Source organism: Anabrus simplex, chromosome 4 (genome assembly GCF_040414725.1).
Source record: "Anabrus simplex isolate iqAnaSimp1 chromosome 4, ASM4041472v1, whole genome shotgun sequence".
NCBI classification, from domain to species: Eukaryota; Metazoa; Arthropoda; class Insecta; order Orthoptera; family Tettigoniidae; genus Anabrus; species Anabrus simplex.
The window spans coordinates 48,525,112-48,548,860 of NC_090268.1; the positions used below are offsets into that span (position 1 = coordinate 48,525,112).

The following is a 23,749-nucleotide window of genomic DNA, read 5'->3' on the forward strand; positions in this document are numbered from 1 at the left end:
CAGAGGGTAGACAATATATAAATAACAAAATCTAGACCAGAACTTCAGAACTACAGATTCCTTAGTTTGTCAGTTTCGCTAGTTTGCCAGAGCAGGGACGATATAAGTTACCTTGAGCTTCTGAGCTCGATGTTCGTAAATCATCTCAAAAAACTTTCGAGCTGCTTTTGTGTAAATTGGTTCAGAACTATAACAATTCTCGGTTGTAGTGAGACTGCGACTTCTTGTTATCGTGCAGCAATACAACCCCTGTTCACACTAACTTTGGCCGTATTATAATACTTTTTCATATATTGATAATCCATTTAGACATAAAAATTCATCATAGAATGCAAATCAACTTTTCCCTGCAGTTCCGCCATCTTACATCTGAAATTGGGACAATATGTGCCAAAAAGTGCGATATGCCGGCCGTAATGGGAAACGGGAAATTGGAATGAAATAGGGAGCAATACACATGTGGATGGACTTATTACCTTGTCCACTGAATCACCTACGTAACTTATTTATCTGAAATTCGGTAATATAGTCAAACTTCTGTAACTTGAACGTGTATAACTCACTTTTTCGATATCTCGAAATAATTGTCATTTCCCGACGGAATCTTCTATTACTCAAACTTCTGTTTCTCGTATTCTTAGATATCTCGAAAGACATTTCAAGTTCAGATGCAAAACACTTTTTTTGTGATTCGAAGTTGTGCAGAAAATTATGCTGAAGCATACTCGACAATTCCCTCATAAAACTAATTCTTGTAGAAGGAATCTGAACTTCGTCGTCTCGTTATAGTAGAAAAAAGCATTCTCCAAATTTTAGAGTGTATTGTTTGGCTAGCCGCATGCCATAGCAGCTTAAAACTCTACGCAACCTTCAGCACAGTGTTACAAAAAGAACGAACATAGGAAAACGATGAACTTCTTTTCAAAGATATGAATTTGTTAAGTACCTATCTGAAAATGATACTGCTCCTTATTAAGGTATAATAAACTGGTTTTAACCCTAGAACTACGGACCGTCTCCCAGGAAGACTATGTGCTTTCCCTGACAGACGAGAGATACGAAGTAAGGATTCAAACTTAATTTCGTAAATCACCAGATGGCACTGATGTCAAGTCATTCGGTTTCCGGATATATTTATCTTCCGTTCTGGAAGCCTTTGTGAAAGATTGTAGGCTGTTATTTAGTTGCAGAAGTGGAAGTACTTTCATATTGACATTGAGGCTGTATCGAACAAAATGTCAGCCGACTGTTCTGACTATAGCCCGCGAAACGTTTAGTGATATTTCTATTTACGGAGGTGAGGAGTAAGGAGGGAGTTACCCCGGTTCCGGTAATGATGCCAACTGAATGGAAATGAAATCTGAATTGAATCGATAGTATGATCGCTCGATATTCTAAACCATTGTTTCCGTGTAGGTGTGCTAGGTTGTTGCTGCGATATACCTTGATTTTCCTCTCTCATGTTCAAGCTTAACCTATATTTTAACTTTGCTGTGTAAATGACAACAGAATTTAAAGGGTTTCAATTATACCACGAGATGTCTCACATCGATGCATAATGGTTTCATATTTTTTGTGTCAGAGGTTGCCAATACGAATCTCGAAGATAACCGAGGTCTACCGACTGAGCAATAGGGAGATGAAGTATCACCAAAAGTTTCGCGTACTATACTTGAAATTGAGTGCTTGATTATTGACGAGAGAGCCTTCGTGGCTCAGGCGGCAGCGCACCGGCCTCTCACCGCTGGGTTTCGTGGTTCAAATGCCGGTCACTCCATGTGAGATTTGTGCTGGACAAAGCGAAGGCGGGGTTTTTTCTTCGGGTACTCCGGTTTTCCCTGTCATATTTCATTCCAGCAACAATCTCCAATATAATTTCATTTCATCTGTCATTCATTAATCTTGCTCCAGAGGAGTGCGACAGGCTTCGGCAGCCGGCACAATTCCTATCCTCGCCGCTAGACGGGGGCTTCATTCATTCCATCCCTGATCCGGTCAAATGACTGGAAAACAGGCTGTGAACTTTCATTGTTGACGAGTTTTGTGACAGTACGGACACTGACGGTTTTTACTGTGTGAAATAATATGAAAATGAAGGAAGTAGAGACAGTGAAACCGGTCAACAGGATGTCTCAGAAGTTACGGAAGTATGCATGTGTAAAATTCAGAAAATACGCCGAAATTTCCTATAGATTAAAAATTGCTTTTCTTTTGTAACTAACAGAAATAAGTGAATACTGGTTTTTGAGTAATGAGAAAAATACTTGAATTTTACCAGTACCATGTTTTAGAGACAAATTATATGTCTCTTTTAGAGCGGAAAAGGCAATTTAAGTTTTATTCAAATATTTATTTATTTATTTATTTATTTATTATAAATATTTTATTCAAATATTAAAACTTAGAATGAGTCCAAAATAATTATATTGACTTTTTATTTTTATCAAATATTGTAGATCATTCTTTCAGTTTTATATTGATGTTTATAAGGATAAGTTATGACTACGCTGTGATTTTAGATACTGTTTTATTTTATTCTGTGCATGGTGGACAATTATTGCAGCATGTGACAGACAAACCTGAAGCAGTTCCAGGGTTAAAACATCCAACCTTCAATACGATGGGCATGCTTAACAATAGAGTAAAAATTGTAGATGTACAGAAATATAATTGCATTGGTGACAATTTATGAAGTAAATAACAGAACAGCCAATTTCTTTTTGAGCAGAAGTAGTATGCATGTTTTTCTGTACCTCGAAGTATTTCGGTCTCCGCAAGCACTTCGAGATATCGAAGTTTAACTGTATCTTAATGTATAAAGTGGAAACCCTTACCTCCGAGTGTTAACTCTGCACTTCCTTGGGCACTTTCATCTCCACTGCGTGCCACACACTGGTACATTCCCCGGTCAATTTTCCTCACCATACGTACTAACAGCATGTGGCCGGCGTGCAGAACGCTAACCCGAGGTCCTTCCTGTAGCGGACGACCATCCTTGAGCCAGGCGACGTGCACTCCGCCAGACACTCCACCCTGCACAGAGCAGTTGAATGTTGCCGCTGTTCCCGCATCCACAACCTGCTGCTGAGGTCTGATGTGAGCTGTGAGCGGTGTGGCCACAGCTAGAGCTAGCTCCCGCCTGTCTTCTCCCAGCAGGTTACTGACCACACATACGTACCGGCCGGCATCCTCGGCCTGCACCCGAGGGAACTGCAGCACCGACTGTAGAGGACGCACCAGCACTGAACCCGAGCGAACTTCTTGCAGGGAGCCACCAGTGTCACGGAACCACCTGGAAAATAATCATTTATTAACATTTAGTTGCTTTACGTCGCACCGACACAGATATGTCTTATGACGACGATGGGACTGGGAAGGGCTAGGAGTGGGAAGGAAGCGGCCACGGCCTTAATTAAGGTACAGCCCCAGCATTTGCCTGGTGTGAAAATGGGAAACCACGGAAAACCATCTTCAGGCCTGCCGACAGTGGGGTTCGAACCTACTATCTCCCGAATACTGGATGCTGGCCGCACTTAAGCGACTGCAACTATCGAGCTCGGTCAGAAATAATTTAAGTTATCGCAAAAGTTTATCGACCTGTCCTACAGATCTTCATGGCAAATAGTGCGATAGTAACTTCTTTCAAAGCCCTTTGGGTCTGTTCCAATTGCTTAGGCCCTGAAGGCTAGTAAATGAGTACAAGCATACACAGAAAAGGTGTCCCGACACAAACAATCAACACTGCCCCACTCTATTACTGAAAAGGAGGGAAAGGATTGAAGGGGTAATGTTGAAGGCCAAAAAGAGGGGGATGGAGTAACAGGTAGTGCTGAAGGCACAGTGTGTGTACAGTGTGTGTATTGCTATACTTCCACCACTGTGACAATTTCAATCACAACAGTCTTCTAGCGGGCTACCTGCAGAAATACATTAAGCGAGGAGGTGGGGGAACGCCATGCTTTCGTTTACATTGGGACACGACTGTTGTGATTGAAATAGGCTTAGTGGTGGATGTATAGCAACAGACTCACACACTGTGCCTTCAACACTACCCCTTCACTCCACAGTCTACTTTTCAGTACTGGGGTTGGGTAGTGTTGATTGTTTATGTCGGGATACCATTTCTGTGCATGCGTCCACCAACTTGACTATTGATAAGAGGATGCATATCCTGCTCACTGATGAATGTTCTGGATGTTCGAAGCGATTCTTGTTACATTTTCATCTGGACAGAATAAAATACACGATTTTAGCTTTGAGACGTACGGAAAGAGGCCAATACCTAAACTAAAGATAGGGACATTTATATCAATATTACTACATTTTAAGTACACTCACTTGGTGAATTTGAACATGATCGGAACATTTGAAAAGGTTGTAGAGAATGGGATTTAAGCCAATTATTGGAGTGAGGTGTTTCTCTATGATCAATAGAAACCGAGAAATGTAATATTTCATTGTGTTCTGTTGCCAAACGTTGTTAATAAACGCTTAACATCGTAAGGTTTGCTTTTGTTTAGAAATCTGTGGGAACATCATACAGAAGGTGGTTCCCTTTTCATGGAAATCTTAATATTTTGACTGTGACCTCATTTCCAAGGACAAAGTAAGGGTAATGCGGGGTGGAGTAGTTATTTACTATCCTTTCTCTATCATACCAAAATGTCTCATTATTATTTGTTTTTCTCGGTTAGTAATTAATAACATTCGATTCTTTTTGACCAAAAAGAACACGAAAGGAAAAATGCTGTAAAGAGAAAACAATGCAGTTCATAACAAACGTCAAATAAAGGCGACGTCACGTCTCCCCATACACAGCAGTTGTACCGGTCTGATATTAAAAGCCGGCGATGAGGAAGTTGTCATATACAATTTCGGGAAGTAATAAATAGGTTTTCGAAGTATGTCACTTAAGATTCTTAAAAAAATATATTTTACTACAACGCTTTATTGGAACGAAAATAAAGATTGGTAAAAGTTTTATTGCAATACGAAGGTTCAGATGCAAGATATGTTTCAATTTTAAATAATAATGCTATTTGCTTTACGTCCCACTAACTACTTTTTCGGTTTTCGGAGATGCCGAGGTGCCGGAATTTTGTCCCGCAGGAGTTCTTTTACGTGTCCGTAAATCTACCGATACGAGGCTGACATATTTGAGCACCTTCAAATACCACCGGACTGAGCCAGGATCGAACCTGCCATGTTGGGGTCAGAAGGCCAGCGCCTCAACCGTCTGAACCACTCAGCCCGGCGTTTCAATTTTCATCATGGAAAGCCATTACTTCAATTGAGAAATTTCTCTCTCTTACTTTCTAAAGAGGACAGCATTTTTAATCACATCTGAAAATGTCTGAACATTTTATAATTTTTCTAATGTTGAAAACCTTTCTTAGCGGACAACACTTAACTACGAAAAACGTAAAATTAACGAATTTTCCCAATTATGCCGAAAGTTGAAGGGCTAAAGGGCCCGGAATGGTTTCAAATCATGAGTCTTGGATATCACTATAAAAAAAATCGAAAATCTCTTCCGGCCTAAATGCAGTTCCGGATACAAAGCCTAAAATCGCTTGTTCCTTTACTCGTTATCATTTTTATTCAAATCCTAGCCAAATTAACTTATTTACATAATTATTTCTGTAATGTGTTCCTTGGTTCAATACCCTCAGGCGTTTTCTGAGTTTTTGAAAAATATCCACACCGACTGTAGTTATAAGGGTTTAAATGAAACTCTGCATTGACTCATATTAGTGCTTGTAGTGGTAGAAGAAGTCAAATTGCTAATCTAATCGACCGGATAACGATGTTTACGTAAAGGATTGCAATTTTTCGTAATAAAGAATATATTCTCGTACTTTATTATATTTCATTAACCTAAAATTCGTAGCTCACACCACTAGGATGTTTTCAACATTGAGTTGATTGCCTGAAGGGCCAGAACTGTGGATTTTTTCTATTGTGCGGGTGCGCCAGTAAACATTATTAGAAAATACTACTAAGATGGCGGGGGAGAAGTTGCGAGTAAAGGAGGGGAAGAGGATAATAGGCAAGGGATGGTACAATGATGAATGCAGGCATAAAAAGTATGAAATTATGAAAGCATTTAAGGCGATCAGGAAGCATGGTTGAGAAAATAAAAAACTGAATTCTGTAACAGAAGGAAATAATACAGAGAAATGTTGCATATTACTAAGTTTGAATAGCGGAGGCAAAGAGCTGTTGTCGAGCTGAATAGAAATTCTAAACAACATGAATGTTAGAAAGTGTGGAGTACAATTAATCGGTTATATGGAGAGTAGAAAGTTGCTCGGCAGGCTGAAATAAGTCATGCTAACTGGGTGGAGTTCTATAAGAAGTTATTGAGTAGTGAAGATGCGTAGAAACCGACAATAGAAGGGAGTGGAGTATCGGGAAGACTTGGATGCAGTGTGCCTGCTTTAGATAAGGAAATGTCGATAGAAGAGAGGTTGGAGAGAAAGCTAGAAAAGGGTAAACAGGAGTTATTTCGGGCATCACTATCAAATTTTGGAAACAAGTAGCGAAAAATAGGGATATCCTAGAAAGCATTGTTAAATTACGCTATTTAATAAAATATTTGAAGGAGGAGATTTTCCTAATTCTTGGCAAGAGTGAGTGATAATGCCCAATCTATAAGGAGAAAGTAGAGAAATCAAACCCAAATAGTTATAGAGGCATACAACTGTTAGACACTGTACGTAAAATATGCACAGGTGTGTTGGCAAAAAGGTTTCTGAAGTAGGCGGAGGGGATTTCGATCCTGGAGAGACTCCAGTCAGACTTGAGAGAAAGGATGAGAACAACTGATAATATATTTGTGGTGAGAACATGAATGGAAAAAATATGTAAAAAGGAAAGAAAGGTGGAAAATTGTGCATCACTGCTATTGACTCCGAAAGAGGATTTGATTTTGTGTGAAGCTGTCGTGGCAAAAATGGGAAGGATAGGGGTGTCTCACGAGATGATAAGAGCGACTGAAAACATATATTCAGAAGTGAAGTGCTCAATTAAAATTAAGGAGAGTATAGTAATTGGGGAATTAATCATCAACAGGGTTGGTTTCACTGTTCATAAATTATATTTTTGAATCGAAAGGCTTCGAGTCTTGAGAATCAGGATATTCTAGGTCTCATTTTTGCAGATGAATTCCTCCTTCTCCCACCGACTCCCGCTAGCATGAAGGATAGTATAAATGAATTGATAAATTACTGTAAAGAATGGAATTTAAAAATTAATGCACAGAAAACCAAGGTAATGGTATGTAAACAATGTTATAAATTATCAAAGAATGGAAAATGGTGGACGGGCGAGAGGAACTTAGTTGTCAAAATAGTGTATTCAGGAATGGTATTAAGTGGAAACGGAGAATTTATAAAAATGTTTTAAATGTATTACTCAAATCTAGGGAGCAGAGATCTGGGGAAGTTGAAGGGAAAGTTTCCACACTTGATGCAATCACGAGTAAATTTGCCAAAATAATGATAGGTCTACCCAGTTGTACAGCTAACTGGGAAGTGAGAATGATGCAAGTCTAGAGGGAGATATTGTTAAAATATTTAAGTATTGGCTGAGACTGAGGTTGGGATCAGGTGGCGAAGTGTTACAGATAGCCCACCAACATCAAATGAAATATCAGAACCAAGGATATTAGGTGGATGGGGTACGGAAAATTTTGGAAACGGTAGGAATGGTATACTTCTGGGAAAGGAATTGTATAGATCAGCAAATAATTAGTAAAAATATAGTTTTAAGGGTGAAGGATATTGAAAAGCAACAAATTTCTTCACAATGTAAAAATAAAGAGGACACTAAGGAGATTTTGTAAATTGAGATAAGTAGTATAATTGGATGGTTCGGGCGCCACCTCCACCTCAGGCTCCCAGTGGCCACCTCCACCTCCACCTCAGCCAGAGGCCTCCCAGTGGCCTCCTCCACCTCAGCCAGAGGCCTCTTCCAGTGCTGCCAACTTAACCTAACTAGCGCGAAATTTGAATTTGTAAACAAAGCCACGTGCTTTTTGACAGACAACAACGCACCGCTAACCTCAGTACTGCCATCTTGACGGGCCTAAACCTCAGTAGTGCCAACTTAACCTCACAAGCGCGAGGTAAACAAAGCCACGTGCTTTTTGACAGCCACGTGCTTTTTGACAGATTTGTAAACAAAGCCACGTGCTTTTTGACAGCTGTCATCGACAACAACGCATCGCAAACCTCAGTACTACCATCTTGACGGGCCTAAACCCCAGTAGTGCCAACTTAACCTAACTAGCATGAGGTAAACAAAGCCACGTGTTTTTTGACAGCCACGTGCTTTTTGACAGATTTGTAAACAAAGCCACGTGCTTTTTGACAGACAACAACGCATCGCTAACCTCAGTACTGCCATCTTGACGGGAATAAACCTCGGTGGTACCAACTTAACCTAACTAGCTCGAGATAAACAAAGCCACGTGCTTTTTGACAGCCACGTGCTTTTTGACAGCTGTCATCCGCCATCTTTAAACTACAGAGCGCTGTGCTGCCCTCTTTCGTCACCTGTCATCGGCAGTGCTGCCATCTTGGCGGGCCTAAACCTTAGTGCTACCAACTTAACCTCACTAGCTCGAGATAAACAAATCCACGTGCTTTTTGACAGCCACGTGCTTTTTTGACAGCTGTCATCCGCCATCTTTAATCCATAGAGCACAGCGCTGCCCTCTTTAGCTACTTACCTTTGAAATGTGGTGGCGGATAATTTGAAAAAATGCTTTTTTGACAGCAGCCATCTTTGAGCGCCGTGCTACACTCTTTAGCTAGTTACCTTTGAAATGTGGTGGCAGGCAATTCCACATGACAGCAGTCATCTTTAATCAAGAGAGCACCGTGCTGCCCTCTATGTGGTGGCGGCAAATTGAAAAATTCTACATGCTCTTGTTTGGAAACAAACTCACGTGCTTTTTTGACAGCCGTCATCCGCCATCTTTAATCAACAGAGCACAGTGCTGTACTCTTTAGCTAGATACCTTTGAAATGTGGTGGCGGCAATTTGAAAAATTCTATGTGCTCTTGTTGGGAAACAAAGCCACGTGCCTTTTTGACAGCTGTCATCCGCCATCTTTAATCAATAGAGCACTGTGCTGCTATCATGCGGGCAATTTCGTCAGCTGTCATCCACCATCTTTAATCTAGAGAGAACAGTGCTGCACTCTATGTGGTGGCGGCAAATTCCACGTGCTTTACAAACCTATGCGCTTTTCTGTCATCCGCCATCTTTAATCTAGAGAGAACAGTGCTGCACTCTATGTGGTGGCGGCAAATTCCACGTGCTTTATAAACCTATGCGCTTTTCTGTCATCCACCATCTTTAATCTAGAGAGAACAGTGCTGCACTCTATGCGGTGGCGGCAAATTCTACGTGCTTTACAAACCTATGCGCTTTTCTGTCATCCACCATCTTTAATCTAGAGAGAACAGTGCTGCACTCTATGTGGTGGCGGCAAATTCTACGTGCTCTTATTTGGAAACAAATTCTACTCGCTCTTCAGCTGTCATCTACCATCTTTAATCAAGAGAGCACCGTGCTGCCCTCTTTGTGGTGGCGGATAATTTGAAAAAATTCTTTTCGACAAGCAGCCATCTTTAATCCAGAGAGAACAGTGCTGCCCTCTTTAGCTACTTACCTTTGAGGCGGTTAATTTGAAAAATTCTTTTCGACAAGCTGCCATCTTTAATCCAGAGAGAACAGTGCTGCCCTCTTTAGCTACTTACCTTTGAGGCGGTTAATTTGAAATATTCTATTTAACAAGCTGCCATCTTTAATGAAAAGAGCATCGTGGTGCTATCTTGCGGGTAATATTTTACGTCACAGCTGTTATCCACCATCTTGCATTGCTAACCTTAGTGCTGCCCTCTTTAGCTACTTACCTTTGAAACAAAAAATCTATTTGACAAGCTGTCATCCGCCATCTTTAATCCAGAGAGAACAGTGCTGCACTCTATGTGGTGGCGGATAACTTGAAAAAATCTTTTTGACAAGCAGCCATCTTTAATCAACAGAGCACCGTGCTGACATCTTTAGCTACCGCCATCTTACATCGCTTACCTCGCTGCTGCACTCTATGTGGTGGCGGTAAATTCGAACAAGTTTAATCACGCATCGGGAAAGCTAGAGTAAGCACGTGCTGCAGTGATGACGTCATCATGCATGTTTAAACCCGTTCGTTGACTAAAAGCTTTAGTCTTCGGGAAACAGTGATAGAGTGTGGAGTGCAAACATGACGAAAACATTAATAGTTGATGTGCAAGGCTTTAAAGTAAACGGAAACAAGTTTGTGTTTAAAGAGGTGGCTGTGTTAGATTGCTGTGTGTTGTGGGCACCAAAACTTGTTAGTTTAGTATTTAGTCCACCGTTCCCTTACTGTTTGCAAACAGATGAAGATAAAAAGCAGACTCAGTGGATTGAAAACAATTTAGGTTTGAAGTGGGAAGAAAAAGGAATACCTTATCGTTTTCTACCTTTAATGATGAATGCACATTTGTCAAGAGCAGATCTTGTTCTTTTAAAGGGTTGTGAAAAGAAAGAATGGTTGCGTGATTTTCTACCGTCATCATGTGAAGTTATCGACATGCATGAATTGGGGTGCCCATCATTTAAAACTCTTCCGAAAGAGCATAGTAGAGAAACAACTAAACAGTCTTTACAACATGTATGCATGCTCTTTGATTGGTTGTGTCGCAGTGCATGCCGGGAAGTGAACAACATATGTAAACTGCAGTGTCGAAATAACCTTAGTGTAAAAGAAACATTTGTAGAGTAAAGACATCATGTCATTTCTAACAGAACTAAGTGTAACGCAGTTGAAAAGGCGATCGTAAAGTTTTATGCATGCAAAAAGAAACTAAACACTTTTACTGAAGAAGAGTTAAATGCATTACCAAAGGCATTTTTGGTCAATGTAGCTGCGAATGCTGTAAAGAAGATTTGGGATAAGGTGCCTCGTGAGTGGACACAAGATCCTGTTTTGTCAGAGCTTCAAACGTGTAGTTTACATCATGAACACGTGAGTTTAGCTAGAAGACCTTCTGTGAGACAGTGCCGTACATGTCAACTAATTAAACTGTATCACGGACCTAAAACTAACGAGTTGTCTTCGCTTATAAACACTTATCATGGCTGTGGAGAGAGTAAACAAGGAAAAGGTGAAGAAACGTGCTGGGAGAAAGATGATGAAGCATGTTGGGCGTGGACTCATCAATAGAGTGATTGATCTTCGTTTCTTCGTGCTTCATCTCCCCTGCGGCCCTAGAACACGTTCGCCTGACATGTAGTTACATGCTGCCTGCATAGAGTATGTCGTGTAGCTGTTAAAATCTGCTTCGTAAAGTTATGCTGTGTGTGTATGTGTTATTACCTAGTGCTTTAGCTGCTCAGAAGAATATAGCAGCACTTGTCGTTGTTGGTGTAATAAAACGAAAACTGAGTGTCAAAGACTGTAACATGAACAAAGGATAAAAATGTATGTATATAGTCTAAAATAAATATGAATTGTCAAAACATATTACAGGTGTTGTTTAATCCTACAGCATGTCCTAGTGAATTAGAAGAAAGGAAACGTAGAGGATTAAAAGAAAACACACATAAGATTTAAAGTACATCCTCTTTATTAATCCATGAATTAAAGCTGTTATTAAAACCAAGCCATTTAACATACAGTTTATTACCACGACGTCGAATAACACGTTCAACTAAATAGTGATCAGGATATTTTGTTTTCTGCAGTTCTTCGATGTAGAATCCTCCTTCAATAGGCTGTCCTCTGAGATCGCGAAGTAAATACGTAACTGGATTAGTAAGCTTAACACTTCTGATTTGAAAAATTTCAGTGCTCCAGTTAGGTGTGTATCCTTTTGCAAAGATAGACTTGTGTTTGCTGATGCGAACGAAATCACCTTCTTTAAAGCGATAGCGAGGTGGATCAGCTGTTTTGATTACAAGATGAATAGCATCTAGACGAGGTGTATTCTTTGTAACAAGACGTGGCTTTGTTCCGATAGTGCGATGAGGTGTATCGTTGTAGGTAGATAAAAGTCTAGGTAGCAGATCAATCCAACGATATGAACCTTGCGCTGTAAATTCTCGCCACATCATTGTTTTGAGTATACGATTAAAGCGTTCTACAACACTTGCCTTGAGATTACTGAACGTAGAGTAGTGTTGAATGCCAAGTAACTTGAGGTAAGAAGAAAAATCCTTGTTGTAAAACTCTTTACCTTGATCAGTTTGAAGAAGCCTTGGGCAGCGTTTCGATTCTTCAACAATATGTTTAAATGCTTCTTTAACTTGAGCTGCTGTTTTAGAACGCACGGGTTGTGCAAAAGCAAACTTTGAGTACACATCGATAACAGTAAGTAGATACTTATAGCCCTTATTACTAGAAGCATATGGAATCATTTCTACTAAGTCTGCTTGCCAGAGATCATCTTTTCCTCGTGTAATAACGCGTCTGCGACAGTAGGTGCGACGTGCTGGTTTATGTAACTCATGTGCGATGTTTACCTTTACAGGTGAGATCTTCTCTTGACGAGCCATTACAAAATAATACCGGCATAACGTAGTTCTCTTTCTATTTCTAGAATTTCTGATCCGTGACCAGTGTGACCAGCCTCTTGCGATGCTCTTAAAAGTTGTAATCGTTCAACGAGTAAGTTTGGGTCATTCCAGTATCTTACATCCACATACGGCAACAAAGGCTTGTAGATAACGTCTAGACTACGTGCAGTCGGAAACAGCTTAGAAATAAACTCACGATACTTGTAACTCTTATTCGCATTTACAGCTTCTGTTCTCTTGTAATTACGTCGTGTTGCATCGGTAGCAAAAAGTATTGCTTTATACTTTTTAAGATCATCTTGTAAAATTATATCCTTGTCAGGTATTCGTGAGAAAAGAAGTTCTAAGAGTCCTTTCGTAGGTTTATAGGTAACACCTTTTACAATGAGTTTGTTGCTATTAATCTTAACATTTGAATTTCCTATCCGGAAACAGTCATCTTCGTAGCGAATACCATAGGTAGTGTCAGTTTGTCCTGTAAAAAGTTTTTCTATATAAGGTGCAAAGAGAGATCCATAGGTATCTTGAATAAAAGTTCTAAACTGATTGCGATACTCTGGTGTAATCATAACCTCAGACAAAGATGGTAGATTTTGCGTCGATGTAGTAGGTGTTTCTGCAATAACATCTGTAGTTAAAAACTCAACACGCTTAGATGGTGATGCATCATTAAGTTCTTCTTCTTCTTCTTCCTTATCTTCCTCTTCTTGATCTACACCCTGCTTCTTCTCTTCCGTATCTTCTTCATGCTTTTCTTCTTCATGCTTCTCTTTATGATATGATGTTTGCATAGAAGCAAAACTTGAAGTAGACTGCGGTAATGAAGTAGAATTAAAAATTTCTTTGAGTGGTGTACTTAGTTGTGTTTTTAAAAATAAATCCGTGTCTGCTTGAATACGTTTAAGCTCTTTAAATTTCCGTCGAATATTGTTTCGAGCTTGGATGATATGTTTTGTGATCTCCTTGCTAGATGTTAACATGATGGTGGTTTTTAATCAAGTAGTTACTGTAATTCTGTGTTAATGCATATAAAATGATCGAAACCCATGCGATATCGTCCATGCTGTACATCACTTTCTTTATCAATAACTAAAAAGCTGTAACGGTGTAATGACCAACATTTAGCACACATACGTTTAAAGTCATCGAATGTCATATCAGTGTTAACATGATCGTCATACACATGTCGCATGTTGCGCTCATCTTGCCGAAAAAGCACAATAACATTTGCGTTGTCGCGTATCAACTGCTTGGGCACACGAGAATAGGTTTGGCACAAATAGATGCAATCAACATATTTATGTCGACCCATACTAAAGAATGCACGAATAACGTTTTGCTGTTCTGTTGCGACATCATCAAAGATCATTAGAGAATTAGGAAGCACATCGTCTGGTGATGGTACTTGCTCATGTGAATTAAATTTAAAATATCTTATTCCATCTTTAACTAGATCGTGCATTACAGTTTGTAGAATAGTATATAGCGGCTGATAGAGTGACTTTGCGAAAACGTAAATATTCTCGAAGCGTACACCATTTACAGAAGTAATAAGTGTGAGTAAAAGATTTGTTTTACCGCATCCCGACGGACCTGATATAATACATCGAACAGTAAAAGGAAACAACGTTCCATGACGTTTTCTTGTAGTTGTACTAGAACTAGGTAAGAGATGTGGTACAATGTCGGTAACAGGTAGCGTGTCTTTCTGCTTTATAATCTTCATGATAACTGAATCATAAAGTACGTAATAGTAATATATATATTAAACGAAACAAGAGGCAACGGTTAGTTTATGATTTGCTCTTGACTAGTAAAGTCGTGTCCAGCATGGTGAAACAACGATATCCAAACGACATGAAGAAGAAGAAGAAAGTAAAAACTGTTGGATGGAAAGATGTTATAAAGGCTGCGCAAAAAGCTATTCGAGGGGAATACAATCCTCGTGTAGCTATTACTAAGGCGTTACGCGCAGCAAGAGCGAGAATTTCTCCAAAGTGCAGAGCAATATTTAGTAAACGTGCGCGAATTATTCCTGTACCAAAACGAGGAGGATTTCTTCCTGCGCTGTTTGCTGGCTTAGCAGCTTTAGGGTCATTGCTAGGTGGTGCTAGTGCTGTAGCGAGAACTGTCAAAGCTGTAGAAGAAGCGAAACAACAGTTGAAAGAGAGTGAACGTCATAACAAGACGATGGAGGCAATTGCGTTACGAGGCAAAGGTGTGAACATGAAGCTAGCGCCATACAAGAAAGGGCTTGGTATCTACATTTCTCCAAAAAACGTCTACTGAATGCACTGCCATATCAAGCTCTAACGCATGATGAAGTTTTTACGTTTGCTAAACAACTAAGAATTCATTATTTTCGAGGAGTGTATATGCGCGATCAACTACCAGCACGTCCACGTGAACGTGAAAGTGCCGTAATTAACTTGGACGACAGTCGTGGACCTGGAACTCATTACGTTGCTTATGTAAAACGTAAATCTAAAGTATGGTATTTTGATAGCTATGGAGATTTACCTCCTCCTTTTGAGCTCATACGTTATTTCGGAAGCAGTGCAGACATTGTTTACAATAAAAACCGTGTGCAAAACTTTAATACACGCATGTGCGGACGATTATGTCTTATGTTCTTATATCAAACCCAGACAGTAGAGAAAGTGTATTAGTATCTACGTGATGACGAACAGTGAAAGAACGTTTGCTGTACGTGGAGAAGGACCTGAAACAACCATCTATTTTAATCCACCAATCGAACTTGGTTATCAGCCGCATAGTCTTGGACTAGTATCGTTTGAAAGCTACAATAAAATCTATAATGTGCGTGATGGTTTAAACAAGTTCTATTACGATGAGTATGTGCTAACACTACCCTCAGGTAGTTATACAGTAGATGATATTCACGACTATATTGAAAGTACGTTAATTGATCAGTTTGGGGAAGATATTTTTAGTAATCATAATTACAAGTTCTCAATCACTATAAGCAACATTACGCATAAATGTGTTATTGAATCATCATTTAAGATTGACTTCAAATCACAACCTGATTCGATTGGATCACTGCTTGGATTTTCATCGAGGGAGCTCCTACCGAACGTACGTTACGAGTCTGATCAACCTATAAAACACTTCGATGATTATAATGTGAACATTACTTGTAATATTATTACAGACTTGAATAGTAATCTACAACCTTCGCACGTCCTGCACGACTTTATTGTTACAGAGGAACGTGGATATACTATTTGTGAGAAACCAGCAGTAGTTCTTTATCATCCTGTGTCTGTAAAACACATTAGCAACATTACTCTTAGACTTGTAAATAAACATAATCAGCTTATTCATTTAGATCAGCACGCGTACGTAGCTTACAAACTACATCTTAAACCAGTATGAAAACCATCTATAAAACATGGTGTACATTCCGAAGACATACTACATGTGTGCAGAGACTCATCGAGTTAACAGATACCCATAAGCAGATACTCCAAGATTTAGGATATACGCTACTACAACAGAATGGAAGAAATGCTAGACATTACGAATACAGTAGAAAGTCGTGAAGGTGTAGTACGAAGTGAGCTTCATTCCTATCAACCTTTTACGTTTGGATTAAATAACAATGATGAAATTCATTTTATTATTAATCAACAAGATGTTTACACCTTACCGCACGAAAGCTACCTCTATATTGAAGGACGATTAGAAAAGTCTGATGGAAGTGGACCAAGCACTTCACAACTAAACAACCATGCTCTAGCTTTTCTCTTTTCTGAAGCGCGATATGAAGTAAATAATGTTGAAATAGATCGAACGAAGAATGTTGGTATTACAAGCGCAATGAAACTCTACCCTTCTTTCTGTGATGAAGAAAGTAATCTTTTGCGGATGGCTGGATGGTGTCCAAAAGCTACTAACAACTGGATGATTAATGAGGATGGAACTTTTACGGGTATGTTATCACTGAAACATATTTTTGGATTCGCAGAAGACTTTACACGTATTATAATCAACGTAAAACAAGAGCTTATTCTAATCCGTGATCGAAGTGATTACAATTCTCTTAAAGCAGTAGAAACACCTGTAGAATCGAAAATAACACTGCATCGTATACTGTGGCAGATCCCACATGTAACCTTATCTGATCGTGAAAAACTTCGATTGCTCAAGATTGTAGAAAATGATACACCATTACCTATACGTTTTAGAAGTTGGGAGCTGCATGAATATCCTGTGTTACCACCTACAAACAAGCATAGCTGGGCTGTTAAAACATCACGTTTTACTGAGAAGCCCTTGTACATTATTTTTGGATTTCAAACTAATCGTAAATTCAATCACGAAAAAGATAGCTCACTGTTTGATCACTGCAAATTAAGACACGTTAGACTACTATATCTCAATGGAATTACGTATCCCTACGAAAACATCGACATTAACTTTGAGAAAAATAAGTTTGGGATGCTCTATGACATGTTTTGTAAATTTCAATCATCGTATTATCAGAAAGAAGATCGTCCGCTATTTACACCTCAAGAATTTAAAAATAAAGCACCGATTGTAGTTATAGACTGCTCTTATCACGAAGAATCTATAAAAGAATCTCCAGTTGATATTCGTTTAGAATTTGAAACATCTGAAAACATTCCTGCTAACACAGCAGCCTATTGTCTTATTATTCATATGAGTGATGTTACTTACCATCCGCTAACGAATATTGTTACGAGACTATAAATAAGAATAGATCTTTATCATTTTCATTAGTGTGTGCTTCGACATCGTACGCTATGGAACAAAACTGTAAATGTGCATGCTGTTTGCATGCTCATACGCAACATCTTATTTATGTTTCACGAGTGAGTGAGGCTATTAAGATGTTCTATAAACGTAGATCGTCGATGCCGAAACATCTTATTCAATACTTACCACCAGGATTTTTATATACGTACGCTGCCTCTTACGTACATAATTTTTGGGACATCCTTCCTCTACACAGTAAGATGTCAATCGAAGTAGCTTTATGCAGAACTTGTGAACGACATTACAAGCATCGAGGAGAAAATGGTGATGATGATTGGGATGGACCAAATCCGAGGATTGAACACTGTACACAGTGTATGAATGAACTTTCTCTAGTACCTCATGATGATGATGATGATGATTCCGAAAAGGAATAACAGCAAGGTAAGAAGTATATGATCTTCTCTGTAAAGCATAACATACTTAGTATAATATATTTCTAAATGCTTTGTTTAATTTGAATGTTGCAGGAGGCATTTCAGAAGCATACGTTGTTAAGAAGCACACCAACCTTGTCAGCAGCAAAAACGAACACTGTTGTAGTACATTTGTAAATAAATATTTGATCGCATTCAAAAAATGTTGTACTTATTGCATTGCTTTACACCGACTTACTCTTAAGAAAAACGATCAGGTCTAAACATGCACAATGACGTCATCACAACAGCACTTGCTTACTCTAGCTTTCCCGATGCATGTTTAAACTTGTTCGAATTTACCGCTACCACATTCCTTTACACCGACTTACTCTTAAGAAAACGGACAAGTCTAAACATGCATGATGACGTCATCACTGCAGCACGTGCTTACTCTAGCTTTCCCGATGCGTGATTAAACTTGTTCGAATTTACCGCCACCACATAGAGTGCAGCAGCGAGGTAAGCGATGTAAGATGGCGGTAGCTAAAGATGTCAGCACGGTGCTCTGTTGATTAAAGATGGCTGCTTGTCAAAAAGATTTTTTCAAGTTATCCGCCACCACATAGAGTGCAGCACTGTTCTCTCTGGATTAAAGATGGCGGATGACAGCTTGTCAAATAGATTTTTTGTTTCAAAGGTAAGTAGCTAAAGAGGGCAGCACTAAGGTTAGCAATGCAAGACGGTGGATAACAGCTGTGACGTAAAATATTACCCGCAAGATAGCACCACGATGCTCTTTTCATTAAAGATGGCAGCTTGTTAAATAGAATATTTCAAATTAACCGCCTCAAAGGTAAGTAGCTAAAGAGGGCAGCACTGTTCTCTCTGGATTAAAGATGGCAGCTTGTCGAAAAGAATTTTTCAAATTAACCGCCTCAAAGGTAAGTAGCAAAAGAGGGCAGCACTGTTCTCTCTGGATTAAAGATGGCTGCTTGTCGAAAATAATTTTTTCAAATTATCCGCCACCACAAAGAGGGCAGCACGGTGCTCTCTTGATTAAAGATGGTAGATGACAGCTGAAGAGCGAGTAGAATTTGTTTCCAAATAAGAGCACGTAGAATTTGCCGCCACCACATAGAGTGCAGCACTGTTCTCTCTAGATTAAAGATGGTGGATGACAGAAAAGCGCATAGGTTTGTAAAGCACGTAGAATTTGCCGCCACCGCATAGAGTGCAGCACTGTTCTCTCTAGATTAAAGATGGTGGATGACAGAAAAGCGCATAGGTTTGTAAAGCACGTGGAAATTGCCGCCACCACATTTCAAAGGTATCTAGCTAAAGAGTACAGCACTGTGCTCTGTTGATTAAAGATGGCGGATGACGGCTGTCAAAAAAGCGCGTGAGTTTGTTTCCAAACAAGAGCATGTAGAATTTTTCAATTTGCCGCCACCACATAGAGGGCAGCACGGTGCTCTCTTGATTAAAGATGACTGCTGTCATGTGGAATTGCCTGCCACCACATTTCAAAGGTAACTAGCTAAAGAGTGTAGCACGGCGCTCAAAGATGGCTGCTGTCAAAAAAGCATTTTTTCAAATTATCCGCCACCACATTTCAAAGGTAAGTAGCTAAAGAGGGCAGCGCTGTGCTCTATGGATTAAAGATGGCGGATGACAGCTGTCAAAAAAGCACGTGGCTGTCAAAAAGCACGTGGATTTGTTTTTCTCGAGCTAGTGAGGTTAAGTTGGTAGCACTAAGGTTTAGGCCCGCCAAGATGGCAGCACTGCCGATGACAGGTGACGAAAGAGGGCAGCACAGCGCTCTGTAGTTTAAAGATGGCGGATGACAGCTGTCAAAAAGCACGTGGCTGTCAAAAAGCACGTGGCTTTGTTTATCTCGAGCTAGTTAGGTTAAGTTGGTACCACCGAGGTTTATTCCCGTCAAGATGGCAGTACTGAGGTTAGCGATGCGTTGTTGTCTGTCAAAAAGCACGTGGCTTTGTTTACAAATCTGTCAAAAAGCACGTGGCTGTCAAAAAACACGTGGCTTTGTTTACCTCATGCTAGTTAGGTTAAGTTGGCACTACTGGGGTTTAGGCCCGTCAAGATGGTAGTACTGAGGTTTGCGATGCGTTGTTGTCGATGACAGCTGTCAAAAAGCACGTGGCTTTGTTTACAAATCTGTCAAAAAGCACGTGGCTGTCAAAAAGCACGTGGCTTTGTTTACCTCGCGCTTGTGAGGTTAAGTTGGCACTACTGAGGTTTAGGCCCGTCAAGATGGCAGTACTGAGGTTAGCGGTGCGTTGTTGTCTGTCAAAAAGCACGTGGCTTTGTTTACAAATTCAAATTTCGCGCTAGTTAGGTTAAGTTGGCAGCACTGGAAGAGGCCTCTGGCTGAGGTGGAGGAGGCCACTGGGAGGCCTCTGGCTGAGGTGGAGGTGGAGGTGGCCACTGGGAGCCTGAGGTGGAGGTGGCGCCCGAACCATCCAATTATACTACTGAGATAATGAGTACAACCGTGGATAATATTACATAAAGGGAAGTGAGGGCATAATGTGATGGCTAATAACGCGTATAGACAAAATAGAGATGAAAATAAATGCTTACTTTGTTCTAAAGAAATGAGATGGGCACATATTATAAAATACTGTGTAGATATAAGGGAAAAAAGAGAAATTTATATATGAGGAGAATATGAAAAAGCTGATAACGAAAAACAGGTGGATACGATTGTATAGTTATTGAACAGAGATTGGATGCACCCGGGGCAAAATTGCAAAATTATTCATCATTATTAGGGGAACGTGGGGTAGTAAATTGATGGAAGTCATTGGCCTTATGATCGGTGCTACAGGGACAATTCTTAAGGAGACGCTGAACTTCTTAAGAATAAGCAAAATCCCGGACACCATTATCCAGACCACAGCGGACTCTGCGTTGAAACATTCATTGACGATTGTCAGACACCATTTGTACTCCGTACCTTGAAGTAAAATATGAAAGAAACAATCTGCCTGATGGTGGTAATTTTAATCTTGAGTTATGACTCAAGCCCTGCTTAATCCAAACATCATATAAAATAAATATTGTTAATATGAACTGATTAGGAGGCCGATCTTTCGATTCCCTGTTAGGGTCGGCTATCAGGTGGATTATATCCACATGCTAGTTAGTAACAGAATATAACTGCGGATATAACTGCGTTGAAGTATAGAGAAATTTAGTACTAGATTATAGTTATAGCATATAATTAATTTATCATCGTAGTACAATCAGTTCGCATATTTTTTGACTATCAATACTAATATTAATATCAGGAGTCGGGCATGGAATGGAGGAACTGAGGATAACTACCGTGGGACCTCTTTGAAAGGGGAGGGGGGGTCACATTTCCAGAGTATCTGATGGATCTCTACAGCATGTCCGAGAAGTTCCATTTCTTATAATAATGTTTCTAACACTCCTTTCAGGCCATTCCTGCTCTGTTCAATTTCTAAAACACTTGCAAACTAATGTTAAATTTAGGTTAATGATATTTTCCGGACACCTTACTATTTATTTATGCTTTTACTGCATGTTTTCCAATTATGCTACAAGATATTAACCTTTTTAAATAGCATGTATCGATACGTGAGATTACAAAAAAACCATAAATAATGCCCCTTCTCGGATCTATGGTTTCTGAGAGTATGGGAGAGGGATACAATCATTATTGCTGTATATGAACTACTTAATAGAAAAGATCGTCGTGAAAACCGTTATTTGATATTGCTAGTGGCTTTACGTCGCACCGACACAGATAGGTTTAATCGCGACGATGAGATAGGAAAGGCCTAGTAGTGGGAAAGAAGCGACGATAGCCTTGAGGTGCCTGGTGTGAAAATAGGAAACCACGGAAAATTATCTTCAGGGCTGCTGACAGTCGGATTCGAACCCACTATCTCCCGGATGCAAGCTCACAGCCAGGGGCCGTTTGATAATAATGTGGGAGAAATACTGGCCCGCAACACATATATAATCCAGAGTGTGAATTTTTGAAATTACTTGCACAATATTGAACCTTAAATGAGCCGGCCTGAGTGGCTCAGACGGTTGAGGCGCTGGCCTTCTGAGTCCAACTTGGCAGGTTCGAACCTGGCTCAGTCCGGTGATATCTGAAGGTGCTCAAATACGTCAGCCTCGTGTCGATAGATTTACTGGCACGTAAAAGAACTCTTGCGGGACTAAATTCCTGCACCTCGGCGTCTCCAAAAACCGTAAAAGTAGTTAGTGGGACGTAAAGCAAATAACATTATTAATCTTTAGGGCCTGGGTGTTTATGCAGTAATAGATTAGAATGCGAACTTAGTGAAGCGAGTAATAAGTAGAGTCTACCCGCACGACGGTAATGCTACGAGGTTTGCATAATCATTAGGAGTTCCGCCCATTAGAACCCCTAGAATTTATGTTACTCCCACTACATTACGCCAGAGCGGGCTAGTCGACATTTCCTGTTTAAATAATTTTGTTACTAAATAATTTTGTTAGTAACAAATGTCGACTAGCCCACTTTAACGTAATGTAGTGGGAGTAACATAATTCTAGGGGTTCTAATGGGACGAACCCCTGATGTTCATGCAAACCTCATAGCATTACCGTAGTGCGGGTAGACTCTACTTATTACTCGCTTCAGTAAGTTTGCATTCTAACCTACTACTGCATAAACATCCGGGCCCTATTAATCTTAAATAGCAGAACCCTGCCGGCCAAAGTTCTAAGCTGAAATACCTCGCACGTGCAACGATGATATAAGGAATTTACTATTGGCTACCTGTACGAGGGTGGAGGATATCCTTGAGCTGCACAGACCAAGTCTGTGGGATTTCCAGCTCTTGCATTGACATTGGCCACTGAATGTTCAATACGAGGTGGGATGTCCCCTTCAGGATCTGAAACATAAGAAAGAAATATTGTAATTGAAATAACTTATCAAACGTACTTCAAAGTTTTTCTATTTACAACCAGTTTACATGACTACTCTGTTTACATAAGAAAAAAAAAACATTCAAGCCTAGCGACTGCTAATGGTGATGCACGTATCTCGATGCTTGCATGTCTCCCCATTGCTCACCTTTGACTATGATCTGTCCCGGCAGGCTCAGTCGTCGTTCACCGGTCAATCGATGAGTGGTTTGGCAGTAGAAACGGGCGTAAGCGTCGTCAGGTACTGTGTCTCGAATATGGAGGCCACCGGAAGACGTCATTGTGAACCTGAAAAATGCAACAATTATAAGGAAAACTCTGATTATCTAATATGAAATATTGTTGCAACATTTATATGATCATCACTCTCCTTCCATATAGGTTTATACTGAGTGGTTCAATAAGAATATCCACCTCAAATATTTCCTGATCTGTTAAAGGTAATGAGCATTCTGTTTTCAAATTGTATTAAGGGCCTCGTGAAACAATATACTTACAGGGTCTCATATAAACTAAGACCGAACGCACGGTGTTTGTACTCTGCGCTATGACAGCTGCCTCAACCGAACTTACGTCGGGCGTGGCCGCCCTGCTTAAAGCGTGTATACAATCTTATATGAAATCTTACATTATAATTATTAGGAATATCCATTACAAATGAACCCTATTTTACAACGTACTATAACTATAGGGTTTTAGTTGAAAAATACAATTAAACATAATGATGGTGATTTCTTCGACATAACACATTCCTCACGACTTTGCTGGAAGGAAAAGTTCTGGGTAAGAAGGAAAGAAAGGCCGAGGAAGAAGCATCTTGATTCCGTGATGGATAGGCTTAATTTGAAAAAATATGTTGACCTGAAACGCTCAGCAGAGGAGAGACAAATTTGGTTGCAGCGACAAGGCCTTGCTTTTAAGATCTGAATCATGGTAACTTACAGAACCAGTTTACAAAAGATGCGATGACCGAGCTCGATAGCTGCACTCACTTAAGTGCGGCCACTATCCAGTAT

At 39.9% G+C, this 23,749-nt stretch overlaps 1 protein-coding gene across 1 annotated transcript in view; it reads right to left on the bottom strand.

The window, feature by feature from the left end:
- LOC136872151 (cell adhesion molecule Dscam1) overlaps positions 1–23,749 on the bottom strand; it is a 476,843-nt gene that overhangs the window by 216,947 nt on the left and 236,147 nt on the right. Inside the window, exons 4-6 of the mRNA XM_067145993.2 lie at positions 22,882–23,021; positions 22,582–22,699; positions 2,835–3,292 (exon numbers count right to left, since the gene is read on the bottom strand). Coding sequence (XP_067002094.2) covers positions 2,835–3,292; positions 22,582–22,699; positions 22,882–23,021 — 716 coding nt within the window. The remainder of the gene's footprint in view (positions 1–2,834; positions 3,293–22,581; positions 22,700–22,881; positions 23,022–23,749) is intronic.